The sequence below is a fragment of the Tursiops truncatus genome, chromosome 4 (genome assembly GCF_011762595.2).
Source record: "Tursiops truncatus isolate mTurTru1 chromosome 4, mTurTru1.mat.Y, whole genome shotgun sequence".
In the NCBI taxonomy this organism is placed as follows: Eukaryota; Metazoa; Chordata; class Mammalia; order Artiodactyla; family Delphinidae; genus Tursiops; species Tursiops truncatus.
The window spans coordinates 25,803,567-25,827,941 of record NC_047037.1 but is presented as its reverse complement, the minus strand read 5'-3'; the positions used below and the strand labels follow the sequence as shown (position 1 = coordinate 25,827,941).

The following is a 24,375-nucleotide window of genomic DNA, read 5'->3' as shown; positions in this document are numbered from 1 at the left end:
GCCTGCCTGCCCAGACCCTGTTCCCGAAACTGATTCAGTGTCAACAGTGTCACCTGGCACGTATTCTTCTTGAGGTTCCACAGGTGAGCCTGAGGTGCGGCTCCACTGAGACCCACCATTATAAGCTCACATTACGATGCCTTTTCCATCTTACTGTTGGTTGCCTGATGGGGGAAGAGGGCTTGTGTATGCCTTTGGAGTGGGTCACAGACTGGTGTACCGGGAAGCACAAGCATCCACAGTTTGGGGACCCAGAAGCAGGCCACAAGCCCAGCTGTGCTTCCCTTAGCCCAGAACCTTCTCCAGATCAGCTTCTCATGAGAGGAAGCTGAGTGAGGGAAACACTGGAAGGAACTGAAAAGTGGTTACAGAGAGTGGACACCTCTGGGAGTGCTTGAAGGGAGGACAGATACAGAAACAGGGTCCTTACAAACACCCAGCACCAGGGCCTTAGGCTATACCCACATATTGACAACTTTAAATTTTTAGTATTTAAAAAAACAGTTAACTTTTTAAAGGTTTGTTGCTAATTCCGTCCAAGCACTCAGTAGACAAAAGGCCAAATCCCTGGAGCTTAAAGGCAAAAGAACAAAATTCAACTGAGTACATTTTAAAGATCTTACTGGCTTTATATTTAGTGGTTCATGAGTCAGGCAGCATGCAGTCTAGCAGATAGAATGGAGCTCCAAAGAGCTATACAAGGTGAGAGATTTTATTGGAGGAAGGGAACAGAACAAGGAAATTATACTAGGCAAAAAGGTGGGTTGGTTATTGCAAGGTTCCTTTCCTTATAGGGGATGACGGGGGTTGTCAGGCAGATTACCTAACTAGTACTGATCAGTCTATTCCTGATTTAAGCTGATACCTAGTTGAGGGTTGTTTTGCCGGAAGAGCCAAAACTTTAAGTTTCCATTTGGTGACATGGGGCTTAGCATAAGCAACTCCATTTTGGGCCTGTTGTTTTGTCTTTAACAGAACAAAGCATATCATTAGAGCTTAAAGGAGTGTTCTTTTCCTGTCTTTGAGCCAAAGTAATAATAGTAAGCAATTTCAGTGTTTCAAAGCTATGTTTCATTGTTTTAACTTGTGTGAGCAGTAAATACTTTGTAGCAGTGGATGGCCCTGGCTTGTCTTATCCAGCCCAGCTTTAGGCCAGCAGAGTTGATATGTGTGTGTGGTTTTTTTTCTTTTTTCCTTTTACAATGTCAGAACAGACTTTTTGATTTTTTTAATGTTCAACAAAGGTGTTTCTCCCTTTTAGCATAGGTGACAAATAGTAGGGAAGTTCGCGTTGACCTAATGCTGGATCCAGAAAGCTTGGTAATAGTGCCAGGTATGGTGGGCTCTAGAGAGCTTACTGTTTGGGTGGTTTTTGTTTTTGCATTTATTTCATAAAGGTTTATCAGCACTGTTGTGTGCCAAGTGTGGTGCTAGGAGCTAGGGGAGACAGTGGTAAACAGCCTCACAGCCCTCACAGAATTTATACTCTTGCGGTAAAGCACACATTTGTCAAATAATAATTACAATAGTAGTAAGTACTGTGAAAGAAGAGTATGCTGAGAGTCTAGGAGAGATGAACCTGATTGAGGGGGAAGGGATTGTTGGATAGAGATCAGGATAGGCTGCTGCCTAGGCTGCAGAGGCATTCTAGGCTTCAGAAGCAGCATGTGCAAACGCCCTGAGGTGGGAAGATCCTCACACATTTAAGGAACAGAAGGGAGGCCGGTGTGGGTTGGAGTGGCAGGAAGTGAGGTCAAATCACAGAGGACCTTCTGTGCCTCAGTAAAGATACTGGAATTTGGGCTTAGGGTTTTAATGGGCCTCACTGGCCATGTCTCAGCTCCGTGTCGGCCAGGAGACTCTTTTCTCTGTCATGGAGAAGGCTCGCTCCCAAAGTGGGCCCCACCCTGGAGATTTTCTTCCTCTAGAGCTGCCCTGATGCTTCATACCCACTGGTCTCATGCTTTATCCTGCCTGACAAGTCCCCAGCATGAGCCTTATGATCCCTGAGACCGTATCATCCCCAGGCCCATAATGAAAGGATTAAATCTAAGTACTCGCGGTGGGTGAGTACCCAAATGAAATGAAAGTGAAAGCTCATCTTCCTGATGCATTCGCTTCAGATTAGTAAATCCTGGCAGTGCACATCCTTGGCTTTTGTCTCTCGAGTGCTTGGACTGAATTGGCAACAAACTTTTAAAAATCAAATTTTTTTTAATACTACAGATTTTAAGTTGGCAACGTGTGAGTATAGCGTAAAGGCCTTGGCGTTGGGTGTTTAGCCAATTCTGGGCTGTGGGGCAAACACCATGGCTGACTCCGTGTTCGTCTGGCACCTTGAAAACGCCTTTTTCCCCGTCACTGTACACCCGGCCGGCCGTGATGGGCCCCAAGCCCCTGGCGCGTCATCTGCCTATGCTCAGGTTGCCCCGGGAACCTGCCGCCCGTGGCCAGGAGTCTGATTGCCTGAACTCTGATCCTCAGCTGCCCTTTTTGGGGACCCCTCTGGCAGATTCTGCTTCATGTCAGGCAACATTTCCCAGTGACTTCTCGGCACGGGACCCAGGCAGGCTGCCCCCGATGGCCTTAGCTCTTAAATCTCACCTGGGCCTGTTCCCGGCCGCGGGCTTCTGCAGTGGTGATCCTGTACCACCGGCCTGCAGCCTGAACTTGGGGCAGAGCCATTGTGCGCTGGAGACAGCGAGTCAGCTGTTCTGACTTCCCTCCTGCTATGTGTGTGCGCACGCTCCTGACGCAGCAGAGTGCAGGAGGCCGGGCACGGTGCCGCCCTCAGAAATTACAACTCCGCTGCAAGCGAGGCACTCCTCCGGGTTCAGTTTCCACATCTATACCGTGGGCATGAGAGTAACAGCTTCCATATGGTGAGCCCTGACTCTGTTAATTCATTTAACCCTGTGAGTTCGTCGTAGTGTCTCCATTTTCTGCGCCTTCCTCGCAGGATTATGGAGGGGATTAAGTTAACGTGAAGTGCTTTGCAACCTGAAATGTATCAGATGAAAGTAATTTTATTCAAAATGGATTGGGGCAGTTCACACAGATGAAAATTGTAATTCGCAGTACTCCCAGTGCCTGTCCGTCTAGAGTGCTGATTCACAAACGTGTCTCTGTTTCTAGTACAGGTCGTTCATTTAGTACATGAATATGTACTGAGGGCCTGCGATGTATCAGGCACAGTTCTAGGTGCTTAATATACGTCAGTACAGAAAATCAAAGATCGCTGCCCTCGTGATGCTTAAGTTCTAGCAGGCAGATGGATAATGAATAACGAGCACATTGTGTAGTGTATGGGGATGTTATGAGTGCTGTGCACGAGAAACAGGCAGAACAGATAAGGGGGGCCAGGAGGGCAGGTCGCTTTTCTCATCAGGGTGAGTCTCTCTGCTTTCAAATATTTCCCGAGTGCCTGCCGTGCCCTGTGGCCTGGAGACACAGCAGTGAATGGGACGAATAAGGTCCTTTCCGTCCTGGAGTTTACTTTCTGGCAGGTACAGTGGACAGTTAACAAGCAGACAAGTACATGTGATAATTGCAGGTTGAGGTGTGTGACATGAAGGAAATAAACCAGGTGATGCGAGAGCAAGTAAAGCCGGGAGCAAATAGAGAGGTGGGGTGGGCCTCTGAGTTGACATTTGAGCTGGGCCTGAAGTATGAGTGAGCCAGCCCCGGGGCGGGACCGGAACCAGGGCCAGGAGAGACTCGGAAGGTGGAGTCAGCCCAGGGAGGCCTGAGTGTGAGCACAGAGAGCGGGGCAGAAGGACCGGTGAGTCTGGGGAGAGTGGCTGGGACCCGTGGGCAGTGCAGGGCCTCGCAGGCCACAGCGAGGGGGTCTGGATTCTACCCTAACATCTGGGGATGGCCACTGAAGGGCTCCAAGTAGGGCCTGACTTGGATCTCCTTTGTGCTGTTAAAAGGCCGCCCTGCGCACTGTGTGCCTAAGCAGTGCTCCCCGTAGTCACACGTGAGGAGGACACAGTCAGTTCTCAAGCTGATTCCCGCCCACATTCATCGAACCCCTGCTGTGTGCCAAGCACTGTGTGTGGTGCTTTTCATGGGCATTTCTTGGTTCACTCCTCTCTGCCCAATTTCTGATTTGTCCAGAAAGAGTCCATGCAAACTGTGATTCATTGTCTTGCAGGAGTCCCCCAAAAGCTGGGGTGCAGGGGGACCCTGGGGTGGAGAACAAGGGTGCAATGGCAGGTGGATTTAGGTGATTTAACACCAAAGCAGCAGTTGGTCTCTGTCCTTTTTTAGGATAACCCATCCTGTGACCCGCAGGAGGTTCATTGTTGTTCAGAAGCCAGAATGTACAACAGTTCTTCCCTCCACCCTCCCTGACAGGTAGAGGTCAACTGAGAGGAACAGGCCCATTCAGTCAGCTGGCCCTTTAAGAAAATGGTATTTGGCTTTTGAAACCAACTCTAGATGATAAGCTCACCCCTAAAATGAGAAGTTCCAGGGGATAAGACCCCTGTCCCGGTCGTTCTGGTAACTCAGTTCGCACAGCATTCCAATTTAAAATGCCTTTTCACATTAGCATCTCTAAATGTCAGTGGAATTTGGTGGAGACAAGAAATGGACGCAGCACTTCAGGGCCTCAGAGATAGACTCTCTAAGCCCATTTGCCAGCTTCCTTAAGCAAGCAGGTGTCCAGGCAAGCTTGATGGTGAGATGACCCCAAGGGCTACCCTAAACATTGCTGTGTTTCAAAAAGAAAAAAAGAAAGCACCTTCTCCCCCTTTCACCTTTCCAAACTAGCAACTGGAAATATTTAACTGGGCACATTGCATCACCTGCGAATCTGATAATACTCGTTCTCACAGTCTGTGTGCACGCAACGGCAAGTCTGGAGACCAAACATTTACCTATTCAAAATAATGTATTCAGTAAAGGTGTTTCAAGTCAATCCCCCTCTCTGTTGGATGGACTCTAGTAGCTTCCTGAAGTTAGTCTTTCCAACCACCTGAATTTCAGATGAAAAACAAACCTCCTTTGTTATACTACACCTTCTTGAATCTGATAGCTTAAATGCATGAAAGTCTGATAAATGCAGCTCTTCTCTTCTCCTTTTGGGCTGCATTTAGAAGGCAAATCAAGAGGATTTTCCTTTTCTTAGACGTAGCTGAACTCTATAAAGGGCTTCTGTTTTGTAATCTGTTTTCGAGATCTGATGCGTGTGTTTCTAACACCCCATCACGTGAGGAGGTCTGACGTAGCCACCCAACATGACTATGAGAAAATGCACTGCAAAGATGTGTGTGGGATGGTGGAGCCAGATCACTGAAGCAGTGTCCTTTGTCAGAACACTTTCTGCAGAGAATAGCAGATCCATGCAGTAGATTCCACTTCAGTATGGGGCCTGCGCTGGCCCAAAATGGACTGTGAGTTTGACTTTTGCAGGATTCCAGGTCAGTATCCTAATATAGCGTGTTTTTTTTAGTTGGGTTTTATTTCTAAGTGTCTTTTTATAGAAGACTTGTAGTAGAAAGAGGAGAAAGTTGCTCTGTTGATTTAGTTTCGTTATTATGTACGTTAGGAATTGAGCGGCCAAGGTGCTGCAAGAGGGCTCTTGGCTTTTTCTCTGATCAGAAGATACAGAAAAGTGGGAATCAGTCTGGCCCTGGAGAGTGGCCTTGAATAAGTGACTTCGAATTCTCACTAAGAATGCAGACTGGACAGGGTTACTTCACTTTCCATCTGTCATGTCTTGAAGATTTGCTAATAAAAGTACACCAGATTTCATTAACAAGGTCTATAAAGTTCTATATAATAGTTACACTGGTTAAACAACTTGAGGTTCATCAATTTTTTTTTTTTGGTTGACATTGTGAGAGTTAAAATTTTTATGGAAACTATCATTTTTAAGTTTTTTGACTTCTCTGTATTTCAGTAAAATTGCCTTGTCAAATTTGGGGAGAGAAGATTTAATTAAGGTGGAAATACTGGAATTTGTTGGTTGGATCATTGTCAGGAATTGTTTCCTTTGATTTCAAGTTCAAAACCAGGAAGAGTATCCAGGATATAATGGGGAGGGGCTCATTTAGTAGATGAATGGATAGAATTGTAAGGGCAAACGGAATGCTGTGACCAAGCTAACCTTTGAGATTTGGAAGGCAAGGATTCAAGCAATGATAGATTGTACAAACAGAATCTAGGCAGCAGCCCTGCGTACCAAGGAACAATTTTCACCTGAGTGTGTAGTGGGGAAGGCCCACACTAGGCAAATTGGTCCACCTGTTTTTCAGCCCTGTTCAAACTCAAGTGATAGATAGCAATCGCTTCACGCTTGGAAAATTAAAGACAGCTGTAGAGGGTGTGTATCTGTGTGACTGTAGGTGTGTCTGTTTCTCTATCCCTTGGATTTTCCTTCTGTCTCCTGGGCGTTCCTGCTTTGTATTTCAACACACTTTCATTTATTTTGTCTTTAGTTCCTTTAGGCTTATAGATGATTCATTTTATTGAGTAAAATAATTTCTAAATAGTTTCTTTAAAAATGATTTTGAGCATTGTCTTATAGGTTAGAGAAGTGGTTCTCAAACTTTTTATTCCCAGGACCCCCTTACACTCTTATAAATCTTTAAGGACCCAAAGAGCTTTTGTTTATCTGAATTATATCTGTCAATATTTATCATATTCAAAAATTTAAATGAGAATTTTAAAACTATTAACTTACGAAAATTAACTGTGATAAACCCAGTTACATGATAAAATGATGTATTTTAAAATATGTATTTTAAAATGTATTTTAAAAATAACTATTTTCTAAAGCAAAAAATATAGTGAGAGACTTCCCTGGCGGTCCAGTGGTTAAGACTTCACCTTCCAGTGCAGGGGGTGTGGGTTTGATCCCTGGTCAGGGAACTAAGATCCCACATGCCTCTTGGCCAAAAAACCAAAACATAAAAAACAGAAGCGATATTGTAACAAATTCAATAAAGACTTCAAAAATGGTCCCCATGAAAAATATCTTATATATATATATCTGTATATAGTGAGAAGAATGGTATTGTTTTATGTTTTTGCAAATACAGTTGACGCTTGAACAGCACAGGGGTTAGGGGCGCAGACCTTCCATGTGGTCGAAAATTCGCACAGTCTCCCTTCCTTCATATCCACAGTTCTGCATCTGTGGATTCAGCCAATCGCGGATCGCGTAGTACTATAGTACGTACTTAGTGAAAACCATTAGCATATAAGTGGATCTGAGTGGTTCAAACCTGTATTGTTCAAGGGTACACTGTATCTTTAATATCTGACTTCAGAGAAAGACGGTTGGATTTTCACATCTGCTTCTGGATTCAGCTGCAATGTGTTGTTTTAGTTGAGTTATACGAAGAAAATCCAGCCTCACCCAACTAGGTAATTGGAAAAGGGAGAAGTTTTTTAATAATCTTTTCAGTTAATGGTGGATATTCTTTGATACTACACCAGAACTTACCAGTGGGAATTTCTTAAAGGTTAATTGCAACATGGAATCCATATCAATGAACTTTCTGTACTTTGTTACATTTAAATCCACTGCTCTCTCTCACACCTTTTAGCCCCTGCATGATTTTTTTGGTAATATGCATTGGTCATTTGGAAAGTGTCGGTTCACTGAGCCATGCATAGTATCCAGAAACCACTTTCATTACATCACCACCAACATCATCAGAAAAATCATTATGTACTGAGGAGTGTTGAGCTCATTGTGGTAGATGCAGGTTTTCCAAAATTCTGTTTCTGCTTCAAAGTCTTTTGTTACTGGCAACAAAATGGCTACTTGAAATGACAGACTCACTTAGTTCATTTTCAAGGAAGTGTTTGCCCAAATACCCGTATTTGAATAGCCATGGTTTGTCTTATCATTTTTTTCAAGTAAAAATGGTGTTCCATGAAAAAAAAAAAATTGGCTAGTTCAACTCAGAACTCAAAGAAACACCCAAGTACTTTTTCTCAAGGCAGTGTGTACCTCCCATTTTATCACACAACAGTAAGAAGACGTACAGTCAAGGGTCAAGATTTAATAAAATGAATAATTTTTACTCCTTAATCCAAGTGTTACTGGCTTGATGTGTGTTAAGTTGCCGGAAGTTTTCCCCATCTTTGCTTTTGCACCATTAATGCACATGTCAGCATGATAAAAAAGATGAATGACATCTTAGTGTTGTCATGAAAATAGTTTTTTTTTAATGTCTTTATTGGAGTATAATTGCTCTACAGTGGTGTGTTAGTTTCTGCTTTATAACAGAGCGAATCAGCTATACATATACACATATCTCCATATCTCCTCCCTCTTGCATCTCCCTCCCTCCCACCCTCCCTATCCCACCCCTCTAGGTGGTCACAAAGCACCGAGCTGATCTCCCTGTGCTATGCGGCTGCTTCCCACTAGCTATCGATTTTACGTTTGGTAGTGTATATATGTCCATGCCACTCTCTCACTTGGTCCCAGCTTACCCTTCCCCCTCCCTGTGTCCACAAGTCCATTCTGTACATCTGCGTCTTTATTCCTGTCCTGCCCCTATGAAAACAGTTTTGACCTCAAGAGCTTGCCGATAGGGTCTTGGGAGACCCAGAGGTCCATGAAACATACTTTGAGAACCTCCAGGTTAGAAGGAAGCTGGGGGGTGGGGGGGAAAGAACAGGAATTTATTTTTATTTTCCTGGTAATTTTGCTTTCTCTAGAGTAGCATTTGGGTTCACCTAGGTCTAATTTTTAAAGCTTTAAACCAGAAAGCTTTCTAAGCACAGTATGTTATTTAAGGCATTTGCTGCCCGGGGTCTGAGGAGCCAGTGCGTTTCTGCTCACTGTCAACATCAACAGTGTGTTGTACCCGCCCTGCGGGCGCAGAGGGTACCAAGATGAGCTCGGTTGTCCCTGCGCTCAAGGAACGGACAGGGACAGGTACCAAGATGAGCTCGGTTGTCCCTGCGCTCAAGGAGCAAACAGGGACAAATAGAGATGTGGACAGACGCACAACATTACATGCGACTATAAAGGTAGGAACCCCAAATTAGAAATCCGTGAGGAAGGAGGCTGACCAGAGGAGGTGTCATCTGAGATGAGTGAATGATAGGAATTGCCCGGCAGCAGAGCTAGGGATGAGGATAGAAGAAGAACCTCAAGAGGAAATACAGTTTTTCTTCTAAAACTTCATACAGAGCGTAGAAATCCTCCCGAGTGATGAGGAAAGGACCCGTATAGGGAGTCCCTGTGCTGCCTGTGCTGTGGGTGTACTGAGGAGGCTGGCGTGGGGAGGGGGCCTTCTGCCTTGTACCTTAATCCACCTGTCTACTGTTTGCATATTTTACCATCAGCATAGATTTATTTTACTTTTCTAAAACGTTAATTCTACAAGTGAAGAAAAGTCATTTTAATCATCAAAAGCATCTTATTTAAGTGCCCACCTTTGCATGAGATGAATGTGTATTGTATAAGGCTGGAATATGGCAGGAGACAAAAGCAGCAGCAGATTCTAAATATGCTAATTAAGTAGAATTTCCCTGTGGCATTTATATGAAGTATAATTATAAAGTATGTTTATCATATATTTATAAAATTCTTAAAAGCATTTACATATTTATAAAGTATACTTTATGTAAATGTACATATATGTAATTATAACTTTAGAATTTTATATTTAATTTATATAGAGATATATATTTTGTTTATATATTGATGTATATGAAAACAGGATGATCATTCATCCTCATTTCCCAGGGTACAGTCCCAATGTATACCTGTTGCCCTGGCATGGTTATTAGTTGCACCCCCTTTCTCTCGCAAGTATCCTGTTTTTTCTTTTTTTAAATTTATTTTATTTTTGGCTGCATTGGGTCTTCATTGATGCACGCAGGCTTTCTCAAGTTGTGGCGAGTGGGGGCTACTCTTCGTTGCGGTGCACAGGCTTCTCATTGCGGTGGCTTCTCTTGTTGTGGAGCACGGACTCTAGGCGCGCAGGCTTCAGTAGTTGTGGCACGCGGGCTCAGTAGTTGTGGCGCACAGGCTTAGTTGCTCCTCAACATGTGGGATCTTCCCGGGCCAGGGCTCGAACCTGTGTCCCCTGCGTTGGCAGGCGGATTCTTAACCAGTGCGCCACCAGGGAAGTCCAAGTATCCTGTTTTTTAGATGCTGAATTAAAAGCTCATCCTGTTTGATGTGCTTATAAAATATATTTACATACAGCATATGTTCATATAGTTATATAGTCATAGATTTATTGGTATGTGCACATGGATATATATGTGTGTGTATTTATGTGTTTAGAAGGTGTATGTTAAAAGCTATTACAGCTAAAATACCAACTCAGGGAAATAGTAACATAAGTCAGATGACCACAGTTACCTAATTACAAATTAGTTTTTTTTTTTAAATATTGGCTTACCAAAATGTTTGCCTCTACATCATTTTTGTTAGCCTTTTTCATGCTTATTTATTCCATCTCAGCAGTACTACTGAAAATAATAAATATACTGCACGAAACTTGCTTTTTTGAACACGTTTTAGAAAATTACGTGTAAATTGAATTTCATCTGCTTTCCAACTTCTGTTTCTTTTTCTGAAGTCTGTTGTGGGCTTTCCATTGGCAGGAACTCCTGAGACTTCTGTTTTCATTTACTCTCAATGAAGAAATATAACAGAGAAGATCACTTTAATTTTTCTTAAGTCAAAGAATACTATTTTTGGTGAGAATGACTGCCTCCCCCCACGAGCTCATTTATGTCTTAATTCTAATTTTAGGGATATCGTTAAGTATGTCTGTTCAGAACTGTGGGTGCAAAGTGATTCTGCTTAATGTTCTTATCAGTTGCACAAACCAAACTGCCTAAAGGGGCCAGGCTGGGCTTTTTACTGAGAGAAGCCGCTTGGCGGTAAGTACTTGGACAGGTAGCACGTGCGTGCAGGTGACAGTGACACAGGGACACATTCACGTGGTTGCCAGGCAGCCAACACCCCCTTCGCTGTCCAGTCTTCCTGTTTTTCAAGAAAAGATATGTTGATTTTTACGTTAAATCTTACTGGTTTTCAACGTGAGCTCAGTTTTTCAAAAACATGGTTCCAAAAACCATGGGGGTCAAACACAGCGTGTGGGGACCAGGTGTGCTTGTGGCCTACGGTGGGTCCCCTCTGGCCTACAGACTTCTAACTTATTTCTTTGTTGCATGTTGGACAGGCAGAATATGGCTTGGAATTGCACCTTCAACAACTTTCACCGCTTTTTCACTTCGCATTTGCGGATTTGGATTCTTTGTCCTAAACTGTTACGCTGGGAATTCCCTGGTGGTCCAGTGGTTAGGACTCCACGCTGTCACTGCTGAGGGCCCAGGTTCAATACCTGGTCGGGGAGCTAAGATCCCGCAAGCCGCATGGTGTGGCAAACAACAAAAAGCAAACAACAGCAACAACAAAATAAAAATAAATAAAGTGTTACACTGACTCCTAGATTACAAGCTTCTTGAGGGCGTAAAACTCTCGACTGTGCCTTTTTCTGACTGAAATTCCTTTTCCTCAGCTTTGTCCATATCTGCAAGGTTTTGCTGGGCTCACACCCGTTCCCAAGCCCCTCTCCCCCCGACTCCTGAAACCTTCTCCCAGCGCTCTTGACCCTTCACCTTCCCTGGGAATCTGTGTTTTACGGCTTTTCATGAGCACATCTTATTTTCCCTGCTTTACCACAGACCTTTAGGGGCAGTATTTTTGTTCCTCTAGCGGCCCTGGGTTTTAGTGTCAGCCCCCAGGCCTGCTTCTGCCTGGTTGATATAAAACCACCTGAAGAGCCTCTGAGACAATGTGGGAAGGAGGCTTGTCAGTGTTTACTCGGTGTGCCTTTCCAACTTGTTACCGTATGAATGTATTACTTATTCACGAAATAAGGTACAAAAGTACATACGGATTCCGGGGTCTCACCCCAGCTGTTCCAAACCAGAATCTCTGCAGGGGCGGAGTAGGGGGAATCTGTAAACCTGTACTGTTTTAAAGCTTCCCAGCTGATTTTGATGCCTAGCCAGGTTTGGGAACTACTGTCCCAAAGCATGAAGTAGGTATTCAGTAAACATCTGTTCAACGGAGAGATGAACTCTTATCTTCCTGTAGCACTTAGCCTGATGCCTTGTACTTAGCAGTTGCTCAATAAATATTGGTCGAGGGAATTAAAGTAAATTTTGAGTTCAGATACTAACTCCCCCGGCCTCACTTTCTTAGGTGTGGGTGGAGCCATCACTCCTTCCCAGGTTCCCCCTCTGTCTGGGGTGGATGGATTAATTCTTACCTGGACCACTAGGACGGCCTCGCTAGCTGGTTTGCAACCAGCTGGCCTCCCTTGGATCCTTTCCACACACTGCAGCCTAAGTGATCCTGAGTGATTTTTTTTTTAACTCAAATCTGATGATAACTTTTAATGATAACTAGTACTGACAATATAAAACTTGCTGTGGGGAGTCCTCTAGAGCCCATTATGGTCTGGTCTGACCCTTCCAAACAGGAGAAGGTACGAGTCAGGAGAGAAAGTAGATCCTACAGGGGCCCGGAACAGAGAGACCTCAAGGAAGGCCAAACAAGCACCAGCCAAGTATGTTATTGATCTATAAGCCAGTGAAGGATAGGCTGCTGCTATCCATTCAGGGGTGAACCTTTCTCCCTTCAGGGCACAGAGGAAGCCATAAAGATCCCCTTTTTTTTAAGTTTATATTCTTTATTTTTTTGGCTGCATTGGGTCTTAGTTGTGGTATGCGAGATCTTCATTGCGGCACTCGGGCTTCTCTCTAGTTGTGGAGCGTGGGCTTCTCTCTAGTTGTGGCGTGCAGGCTTCTCTCAAGTTGTGGCATGCGGGTTTTCTCTTCTCTAGTTATGGCATGCAGGCTCCAGGGTGGGTGGGCTCTGTAGTTGTGGCACGTGGACTCCAGAGCACGGGGGCTCTGTACTCTAATTGAGACGTGTGAACTCAGTATTTGTGGCGCTCAGGCTTAGTTGCCCCGTGGCATGTGGAATCTTAGTTCCCCGACCAGGGATCGAACCCAAGTCCCCTACATTGGAAGTTGGATTCTTTGCCCCTGGACCACCGGGGAAGTCCCAGAGATCCCTTTTCATTTAATTTTATTTAAAGATTTAATCCCCCACATCCCTAGAAAAGATTCATGGAAGGTTCCACTTAAAGGCAGGGAAAACAAGAGGAAAAGAGCTATCACTAAATCAAGAAAGTGAGACAGTAGTCACACCAGAAACCCAGGCTCACAGTGGCTACAACAGTCGATGGTAAACGTTAGTTCTAAGCATCCTCGTGTCGAGAATTAAGAGAGAATAAACGTGGTGAGTACATTGTTCTCATTATCTGAATAATGAAGAATTTGTTAGTAGAAATGCTCTTTTTCCAATGGCTGAATGAGATAAAAGGAAGTTATCGAATGGATTCTTGTATAAAGGACTGTCTAAATAACATAATGGGCAGAGCTTATAATCCTTACAAAAAGGTGAAAAGAGATCCTTTATGTGGCCATCTGGTCTTTTCCAACTGAGTAAATGCCGTGGGCTAAACATTATACTCCAGTGCTAGGAATACATTGCCACTGGGAGTTAAAGAAATAGCAGCAAGGTACGTGGCTTTCTGGACATTGTGTGATTAGAGGTAGACTTGATGAATAGCTGGGTAGTATATCCTTTAGACCAAAGCGGGTATTTGGGGGGGGTACAGATTAAGTGCAGGAGTGATCCATTAGTGTGTAGTGGAATTAGTTTGGTGAGTTGCTGTTAGCATTTTTTAAGTGAAAGAGAATAGGACAGAACAGACTGCATCACACATAGTAAGGGTAAGTTTTAGTTTCATTTCTGTCTTAAGTCACTGTGTACCATGTATTTTTTACTGTGGGTAACTATGAAAGCCACTGCTTTGGATTGTCCCTCACTAGAATATTAGTGGGTAGGCTCTGGCCATTCTAGGCTCATTATAGAACATAGAGGATAACAAGACCAGAGCTCTGGGAACAACGGAGGTAGCATCCTCAGACCAGAACAAGAGCCATAGTGCCTTTAAATTGTGCTAATTTAGGAACCTGTGACTAGGCACGGTATTGTAAACTCAGAAATATACTTTCCTTGTTTTGTTTTGTTTCCTTTTTGATTGAACACCCCAGTCTACTTTGGCTGTGATAAAAGCGAAATCAGAAGGAACGGGATGATGGGTCCCCACAAGGAAGGGCCAGAGGGCAGAGTGCCCCTAGTGGTCAGACTTGGTCATGCAGACTGAGACTACACTGAGAAACCCTTCGGAGCCACGAATCAGGAATGGCTCCTCCAGTTCTTGCTTCTTTCCCGAGCAGCCAATGCCTTTACTCACAGGTACTGCTTACTTAGGGAAAACTTTTAAAAAATGATTTTCCTGCTTCATGAATTACGTTTGGATCAGATCATCAGGGCGATCTTCTGAAATAGATAAGGAGGCTTGTGGTAGGACCATGGCATTGCCCGACTCTAAGAGTTCAGTGCAGCAGCCCTGCGTGATGATGAGACCTTTAACATTTGGCCGGGGAACCTTTCTCCAAGCTACAACTTTGGAGAAAGAAGGAGAAAAAGTTCTGGGAGGATTTCCAACTATAACAACTATTAGCAGTGGTATGAGGAACAGGCTGGGGCAAGATAAAGATTAAACTTCTAAGGTTGACTCCAAGTCTTGGGAGCAGCAACAGAATGAGATTTAAAAAAAAAAACAATTATTTTCATACAAAAAACGTTTTTCAAAGAAATTGAAAACGGCCTACAAATAAAGGAGCTCCTTGTGTCAGGGTCTCTGACCATTTCTCTCCTCTTGTTTCAGATGACAGTCATGTCCCTTTCCAGGGACCTCAAGGACGACTTTCACAGCGACACAGTGCTCTCAATCTTGAATGAGCAGCGCATTCGGGGCATTTTATGTGATGTCACTATCATTGTGGAAGACACCAAATTTAAAGCCCACAGCAATGTCCTGGCTGCTTCAAGCCTTTATTTCAAAAATATCTTTTGGAGTCACACCATCTGTATTTCCAGCCACGTCCTGGAGCTGGATGATCTCAAAGCCGAAGTGTTTACAGAAATCCTTAATTATATCTACAGCTCCACAGTCGTCGTCAAGAGACAAGAAACAGTCACTGATCTTGCAGCTGCAGGAAAAAAGCTGGGAATATCCTTCTTGGAAGATCTTACCGATCGCAACTTTTCAAATTCCCCAGGTCCTTATGTATTCTGCATTACCGAAAAGGGAGTGGTTAAAGAAGAAAAAAATGAAAAAAGGCATGAAGAACCAGCCATCACTAATGGGCCAAGGATCACAAATGCATTTTCCATCATCGAAACGGAAAATAGTAATAACATGTTTTCTCCACTGGACTTGAGGGCAAGTTTCAAAAAGGTCTCCGACTCCATGAGAACCACCAGCCTTTGCCTGGAGAGGACTGACGTCTGCCACGAGGTGGAGCCCGTGCACACCCTCGCCGAGCACTCCTACGCCGTGTCATCCGTGACTGAGGCTTACAGAAGTCTGCCTGTACGGGAACGGGACAGCAGTTCACCTGGGAAAACAGGTAAAGAAAACTGCGAAGCGGTTGCAGCAAAACCGAAAACATGCCGAAAGCCAAAGACAATCTCCGCACCCCAGGATTCGGATTCACCTCCAGAAAGTATACCCCCCCCTCCAGCAACCAACTTGGAAATGAATCAAGAAGGAAGTCCACAGCCAGCTGCAATTCTTTCCCTTTCAAAATCTCCCAGCAACAACGAAGGAGAGGTCCATTTTCCCAGGGCAGAGGAAAATAAATCCTCCGATGCCCCCACACTGCCAGCCACAGAGGTGCCGCCTCTCATTTACAATTGTAGCTGTTGTTCCAAATCCTTCGACAGCAGCACTTTGCTCAGCGCCCACATGCAGCTTCACAAGCCAACCCAGGAGCCCTTGGTGTGCAAGCATTGCAACAAACAGTTCAGCACCCTCAACAGACTGGATCGGCACGAGCAGATCTGCATGAGGTCAAGCCACATGCCCGTTCCTGGAGGGAATCAGCGCTTCTTAGAAAACTATCCCACCATTGGGCAGAATGGAGGTGCGTTCACAGGTCCAGAGCCTTTATTATCTGAGAATAGGATTGGTGAATTTTCCAGTCCCGGAAGTACCTTGCCAGAAACAGAACACATGGTTAAATTTGTTAACGGGCAAATGCTCTACAGCTGCGTAGTATGCAAACGTAGTTATGTGACTTTATCCAGCCTCCGAAGACATGCCAATGTTCACTCGTGGAGAAGAACGTATCCTTGCCATTACTGCAACAAAGTATTTGCATTGGCTGAGTATAGGACAAGACATGAGATTTGGCACACAGGAGAAAGGCGGTATCAGTGCATTTTCTGCCTGGAAACGTTCATGACGTACTATATACTCAAAAACCACCAGAAGTCTTTCCATGCCATCGATCATAGACTTTCCATCAGTAAAAAAACAGCAAACGGGGGCTTGAAGCCTAGTGTCTATCCATATAAGCTTTATAGGCTCCTGCCCATGAAATGCAAGAGGGCTCCTTACAAGAGCTACCGACATTCTTCCTATGAAAATACTCGAGAAAACAGTCAGATGAACGAGTCTGCACCTGGTCCCTATGTTATTCAGAATCCACACGGCTCTGAATTGCCTACTCTGAATTTCCAAAACAGTGTAAACACCTTGACCAGCAGTCCAGCCATCCCCCTGGAAACACCAGCACGTCAGGATGTACCCACTTCCACCAGTGCACAAAACGCAGAGGGTACCAAATGGGGAGAGAGGGGAGAGTTGAAAGTTGATCTGGACAGTAACTTTTATTCAACAGAGGTGTCAGTTTCTTCTGCTGAAAATGCCGTCAGTTCGGGCCTCCGGGCAGGGGACGCGCCCGTTTTGTCTGTGAGTAACGGCAGTGAGAACTCCACCTCTGTGATCAGCTACAGTGGCTCAGCGCCCTCGGTCATCGTGCACAGCAGCCAGTTTTCATCGGTGATAATGCACAGCAATGCCGTTGCTGCCACAAGCAGCCACAACCCCGCAGCCCCTTCAGACCTGGCTGGCAGTCAGAGCCCGAAAGACGATGGCAAACCCGAGCCAGACAAAGTGGGGAGGGTTGTCAGCAGACCCAAGAGCATGAAGGAGAAAAAGAAAACCATCCTGTGTAACAGGGGAGAAGTACCAGAGGAGTCCAGATACATTGCTGATCCTGGAGGGTCATTGAGCAAAACCACAAATATCATTAAAGAAACTAGTAAAATTGAAACTTACATCGCAAAGCCTGCTCTCCCGGGAACCTCCACAAACAGCAACGTCGCGCCCCTTTGCCAGATAACAGTGAAAATCGGGAACGAAGCCATTGTGAAAAGGCACATCCTAGGATCTAAATTGTTCTATAAAAGAGGGAGGAGGCCCAAGTACCAAATGCAGGAGGAGACTCCGCCACGAGAGAGTGAACAGGAAACCAACAGAGACAGCCCGATCGGGCTCTGCCAGTCCGAGTGCGTGGAGATGAGTGAGATGTTTGACGACGCCAGTGACCAGGATTCCACGGATAAACCGTGGCGCCCTTACTACAACTACAAACCCAAAAAGAAATCCAGACAGTTGAGAAAAATGAGGAAAGCCAACTGGAGGAAGGAGCATGAAAACAGGAGCCCGAGCAGCAAATGTAAATACCCGGCCGAACTGGACTGCGCAGTGGGGAAGGCTCCCCAGGAGAAGGCCTTCGAGGAAGAAGAAAATAAAGAGATGCCCAAGTTGCAGTGTGAACTCTGTGACGGAGACAAAGCCTCGGGGGCCGGGAATCAAGGGAGGCCCCACCGGCATCTCACGGCCAGGCCTTATGCGTGTGAGCTCTGTTCCAAGCAGTTCCAGAGCCCCTCCACCCTGAAGATGCACATGAGGTGTCACACGGGAGAGAAGCCGTACCAGTGCAAGACCTGCGGACGGTGCTTCTCGGTGCAAGGCAACCTACAGAAACACGAGCGCATCCACCTGGGCGTGAAGGAGTTCGTCTGTCAGTATTGCAACAAGGCCTTCACGTTGAACGAGACCCTCAAAATCCACGAAAGAATCCACACTGGCGAAAAGCGATACCACTGTCAGTTCTGCTTTCAGAGTTTTTTGTATCTCTCCACGAAAAGGAATCACGAGCAGAGGCATATCCGAGAGCATAATGGGAAGGGCTATGCCTGCTTCCAGTGCCCCAAAATTTGCAAAACAGCTGCTGCCCTTGGAATGCACCAGAAGAAACACTTATTCAAAAGCCCAAGTCAGCGGGAGAAAACAGAAGGTGACACGGGCCACGAGAACTCAAATCCCCTGGAGAATCCACATTTCATTGATTCAGAAGACAGTGACCAAAAGGATAATGGACAAACCGTTGTTGATAATGTCCTTTGAATGGTGATACTTGGAAAAATCTTCGAAACTATAAGTTGGTGGGTTTGGGTTTTTCGGATTTTTTTTTGTTTTTTTTTTTTAAGTTAGCCGTTTTCTTTTGTTTCTGTTTAATTTTGTTCACATAACAGTCATGAAGGAGTGAAATGTAACAAAGAAAATCTCATTTGTGAAAATTCCAGGAAAAGGATCCTAATATCTACTTTGGGTTTTAGCATTAACTTCATGCAAAGTACACAAAAACAAAGTAGCTGAATCTTCCAATATCCCAAGTGACCTGTGAAAGTTTATGAAGTTCTCAGCTATGATATTTCTGCCAGTCGGGGGAAAGAAAAGAGTTTAATTTTAGCGTAATTTAAAACTTTCTGATAAGTGCTAATAGGAACTGGCTGCTGAACTGTCTTTAGTCACTGGAGAAAATAAGGGTCAGATGTCATGAAAATGTCATCTTCATAAATAAGTTCAAAGGTAAATGAGCTATGACAGTCATTATTCCCAACCAGCTTCTATTAAAATTGTTTAAATTAATGGATACCTACGAAATAATATAGTTGAAAATACGTGTGAAATGAGTAACCCGAGTAGGACATTCATACATTATCTAGAAGTACTTTTCTGCAACACAAACCTTGTAAAATACATATATAAATCACTCTTAACTTTTAACTGTCCATGTCCCCTGTAGTGAATTATAATGATGAGCAATAGATCTGCAAATAATGAGGACTGATGTAAAAATCAGTAGAAAGCATTTTGAATATTACTTAAGAGCATGTGTATGCTTTTAGATGGAATGCTGTTCTCTTGAAGTTACGGCTGAGCTGTTATTAGAACTGGTCTACTCAAGTCACAGAAAACATAGGTCATGCCTTATCCATGGGGGAGAGCCTTCCCAGAAGTTACCTGTGGTTACCTGTGCTGTGCTGTATATTACTTTTTAGTGGCCTCACTTCAGAAAATGAAGAAAGGTCAGATTCTTCTGAAACTCCCTGCAGTCTTCCATCCATCACGAGGCCATGGACATGGAGGTCTTTCCAGGTAGATTTAACCAGTCTCAAGGGTTCAAGTGAAACCTGACGCCTTCCGTGCCACTGAAGGAGTGTCCAGGAAATGTAGTGCAAAGCATGTGTACGGCGGTGAATTCCCAGGCCCTTGAAAGTGACAGAAAGCCCAATCCCTACAATTGTTAGCCTTCTTGGAGATCATGCAGCCCACAAGCACATACTATTTAAAAAAAAAAAAAAGGACAAGAGAAACACACACCCCCGCCCCACCCATTAATGACTTGAGGGGGCAGAGGGAGTGATGATCTTCCTTGCCTCGAACGGAGCTTTGTCTTTGGGGGGGTGGGGAGATAGAATGTGGAGTGACAAGGTTCCGTCACTTACTGATATGACTCAGAAATACATCCACAAACCAGATGCCTTGTCTTAATGTTTGCAGACATCTAGCCCGCTTGCTAAAAACCACTTCCGTTTTTAATGTTCTTTTATGCTGACCCACACCATCAGCACTGCCCTCAAAATCTAACTGCCCTGTAGGCTATTCCGTCATGTGGACTAGGTTCCTGGGAGGCTGGAAGTCATGATTCTTACTTTTTAAACTGCCAGAATAGGAGAGAGAGAGAGAAAAAACGTTCTTACCCTTTGATGACCAGTATGAGCAGAATCTGGGACCCGGTTCAAGGATGACCTGCGGCCATTCATGTTCACGGGATGTGATAGCTGGAAACCCAAGATGACCCAAGGTTGCAAGGTTACCATTGTGAAGAAGTAGCTCAAAGGACTCCAGATCCTCTCTCCAAGCGTTGTGATACCTCCATGAAGAAGACTTAATAAGGATTGGGGTGGGCAAGAAAGCATTTAAACACCCAGAAAAGGACATGATCAAAGCTGACCTTTTTATACTGTAGTACTTTGCTGTTAAATAACCCCAGTATTGTATTTGCATTTATCTTTTGTTCATCTGCTTTCACTTACAAACAGTATTATGTAATAGAGGAAAATGGAAAAATGCAAACGAGTCCAACTTTATTTTATACATTGTATATATGTATACCTGCACTATTCATTTGGGTTTTGTTAAAAAGATAGTTGCAAAGGGCCTAAGAAATTTTGAATTGATGCTTAGAAAACTGAATAAGCAATCCTGTGATCTACTAATTTGTTTTATCTCAATTAGGCTTATGGATCAAGGAGAATTACTGTGTGTTTCAGTCACTTTGATTTGCGGTAACTCCAAATACAAAATGATTACATGTACTGATGTCTCCCAGCCCTTCCATGTGGATACTTTTTAAGTGGACTTGTATGCTGATAATTCTAGACCAAAGTAAATATGGCAGAATATTTATACATGAAAAAAATAATTTTGCAAATATTTTCTATAATTGTATTATTCGTTGAAAATGTTGATAGCTTGTGTTAGTTTCAGGGAGGGGTGTATATTTTGATAAAAAAAATACTTGACTTTGTAATCCTGTATATTCTATACAATTTATAGCAGAGCCGTTTTAAGACAGCCTTGTCGCATTTTTTGTTAATTGTGAAAATTTTATTCTAAGTGATGTTTATGCATTGAGTACATAACGACCAACTAGAATTAAAGTAAGTGTGAACAGTGAACATACTGTATGCTGTACAAGATATATTGTAATTTGCTGTTTTAGCATCTGTATTTTGGTTAGAAGATATTATTAAATACAGATGTTAAGGGTTGGAAAAGTCTAATTTTATTTTTAGAACTAATGGATATAAATTTGTTTTTGCTTGATTAAAATAGCTTATTCCTATGTTGTCTCTTCTTAAACGTTTTAGTGTTAATTATTTTGTGCAGCCAAGCAGCTATTTCATCTGTGTGAGTCACAGCATTGTTTCACATATGAGTCATTCAATATATTTCTGTTTCCTTTCTTGTTTACATTCCATGGTACCTGCTTACATGCTTAGGACTCAAATGGAATATGACATTAAAAAAAAGCAGAATAAAAGAGACTGAACTCTTGTTATCATTTAGTGCTTTGGATAGGCCGATCTTACGATAAATCAGAGTGTTGGAAGTATTCTGCTCTGGATATCCACAGAAAACAAATTATACTTATTAACTACCAGGTATTCGGCAGCGTCCTTTCCGTGGGCTATTTCATTCAGTCCTTTCCCGACAACCTTAGGAAGGAGACCTCATTATCTGCACTTTATAGTGACATTGAGCAGATCCCACAGCCAGACAGTGCCAGGATCGCAACCCAGGGCTGCCTGACTCCAGAGCCCATGTTTTTGTTCCTTCTCGGCATCTTAGAGGGAAATGCTTAACGTAAACTCAACGGAGAGTGAGGAAAAGAGCTTGTGATGGTAGTTGTCACAATGACAGCTGTAAAGAGGCTCAGCCTCCCTGGACTCAACTCTCATTTGCTCACTGAGGCCTCAGTACTTTGGGCGTTTGGTTTCTCTTATATTTGAGGATATTGCCCTATGAAGTCAGTTTGTAAGAGTTTGTCCACTTTTTTTTTTTTTGAATACAGGGTGAAATTATTATGCTATTATAAACTAGTCATTTTTCACATAAAGAAAAAATCTGTCCCGTCATCACTTGCAACCTTAGCTAATTATCTGCAAATACAGGCAGTCACAATGGGTGATGTGACAGGAGGGCCAGTGGCTCAGGCAGCACAACCCACCAGCAGCACAGGGAAAATAACTCAAATTTCCAGCCCTAATGGCTGGCCCATAGCATCAATTTTGTATTTGAAGAACAACCCAAACTGAATTCTCCAAAAATTCTCTTAACTACTCTCTGCTAAAAGGAACTTAATTATCTATCAAAACAACAGAATTAATATTGAAAGAATTCGTAACAGTTGGGAAACAACTGGATTAAAAGCATAAAAACATCACGCAAAGCGGTCCCATTTGTACATATTCTTTGAATGATTTCTGGTCTTTTCGTTCCTATCGCTCACCTTCCTCTTTCTTCATCCCCTATTGACTGATTTGGTTCTACTTCCTGTCTCTTATCAGTTCCTTTTTGCAGGGGCAGCTCTTCTTCCATTTCAAGTTCCTCCTAAGTTACCTAAGAACTCACCTCCCACCCCCCATCCTGGACACCTATTAATCGAGCTCCTTTGACCCCTCCCTCCCTCCCCAGTTTGCATCCTTTGACCCTGATTCTTCAAGCGAGATGGTCAAGGGAGCAGGCAGGTTGACTCGGTGTGCAATTTTTAAAACCTTAAAACTCAGCACTCCAAACTTAGACAACTAAAGAAGAACCGTTTATAACAGAAACGTGATTGCATTTTTATTATTTCATTCTTGACATCTGAGATATCAAGTAATTCTATTTAGAATATTATACTGAGAAGTCAGAAGCATGTTTTTCAATCATCTTTGATGAGTTCTGTGTAATGAGTATTTTGTTCCTGTTCCAAGAAACTTTGGTACGTATATTTAAAAGATGTAACATGCTAACTTACAAAGAATTTTATTCATTTACTCAAAATGTGCTGAATTTTAAGTGTCGGGCATTTTGTCAAGCCTACAGAGATAGAAGAGGTAACCTGTGACTTCAAGGAACTTGAGTCCGCGGAAGGAGGCAATAGATGATTACAAGATAAGCCCTGAGCTCCTAGGGGCTCAGAACCAAAGCTCCTAGCTGGGGCTGATGGAGCCTGGGCTTCCCAGTCAGGACAGGTCCAGGTAGCTGTGACTAAAACAAAGAAACCACAAGTGAGTGTAGACCCCGCAAGCCTGGGGTGTGGGGTGGTGAGTCAGGGGAGGCATGTTAAGGACACATCACCAGGGCCTCGGGGGCGTGCTCTCTAGCCTGAGAATAGAAGAACCATAGCAGGGGTTGGGGGGAGAGCATGAGGGGCTGAGTGCCAGGAGATGAGGTCAGAGAGGTGTGCCACAGGTCCAAGCAAGATGAGCCATTGTAGGGCTTAAGCGGAGAGAAAACCATCTGATGTGTTTAAAGAATCATGCTCACTGCAATGTAGAGACCACAGGACGAGGCAAGGTGGGTGGGGAGATCAGATGGGAGGCTGGGACCGTACAGGTGAGAGATGACAGTGGTTTGGTTAAGAGTGGGTGTAACGAAAGCGGTAAGACTAGGTCACGTTCTGGATAGATGATTTTTAAGTCTTTAAAGAAATTCAAACATGCAAAAGTAGAATAGTACGATGGACCCCAGTGAACCCGTCATCCAACTTCAACAATCAACCATTCACAGCCAATTTTGTTTTATCTGTACCCTCATCTGCTTCCTCTGTACTGTGTTATTTTGAAGTAGATCTCAGACATCATACCGTTTCGTCTGTAAATACGTTCATATTTCAGAATGTACCTTTGTTAAAAAGTAAGCGTTTTCGGGCTTCCCTGGTGGCGCAGTGGTTGAGAGTCTGCCTGCCGATGCAGGGGACGCGGGTTCGTGCCCCGGTCCGGGAAGATCCCACATGCCGCGGTGTGGCTGAGCCCGTGAGCCATGGCCGCTGAGCCTTCGCGTCCGGAGCCTGTGCTCCGCAACGGGAGAGGCCACAACAGTGAGAGGCCCGCGTACCGCAAAAAAAAAAAAAAAAAAAAAAAAAAGCTAAATAATTAACAACTGCAATAGACGCTGTGAAGAGTTACATGGTGCTATAAGAACATCTAATGGGGGGACCTAACCGAGTCTGGGAGTCCAAGGGACATCCTTGAGGCAGTAACTTCTGAGCTGAGAGCTAAGGGATGAATGAGAGTTGAAAGGGGAGAGGGTTTCCAAGTGGAGAGAATAGCATGTACAAAAAGTCTGCTTCTAGAGGGAATACAGTGAGTGCCCTGGAATCAGTGGTGCAAGAGAGAGAGGTCTGAGATGATCCTGGAGGATAGGAGCCAGGCTATGCCGGCCTCCCAGGTCATGCTAAGGACTTGGATCTTATACTGAGAGCAACAGAAAGCCACTGAATTGTTTCAAGCAGATTAGGACACAAAGAGGTATTTTCATCAGT

General features: G+C 44.0%; 1 protein-coding gene and 1 non-coding gene across 12 annotated transcripts in view; both read left to right on the top strand.

Annotated features, from left to right (window-relative positions):
• Nucleotides 1-21,391, top strand: part of ZBTB38 (zinc finger and BTB domain containing 38) — a 76,376-nt gene extending 54,985 nt beyond the window's left edge. For 5 of the 11 annotated variants that reach the window (XM_033855339.2, XM_033855336.2, XM_019934274.3 and 2 more), the window contains one exon: nt 14,808-21,391. In XM_033855339.2, the coding sequence (XP_033711230.1) occupies nt 14,808-18,401 (3,594 nt within the window). In that variant the 3' untranslated portion in view covers nt 18,402-21,391. Of the gene's footprint in view, nt 1-5,206; nt 5,427-11,174; nt 13,307-14,807 lie in introns of those variants that run through there. The other 6 variants (XM_073803758.1, XM_073803756.1, XM_073803757.1 and 3 more) reach the window with 3 other exon arrangements.
• On the top strand, nt 11,276-11,348 carry TRNAD-GUC (transfer RNA aspartic acid (anticodon GUC)). The gene has a single exon. It is a non-coding gene; the product is annotated as a tRNA-Asp (tRNA).
• Nucleotides 21,392-24,375: the final 2,984 nt, after the last annotated feature.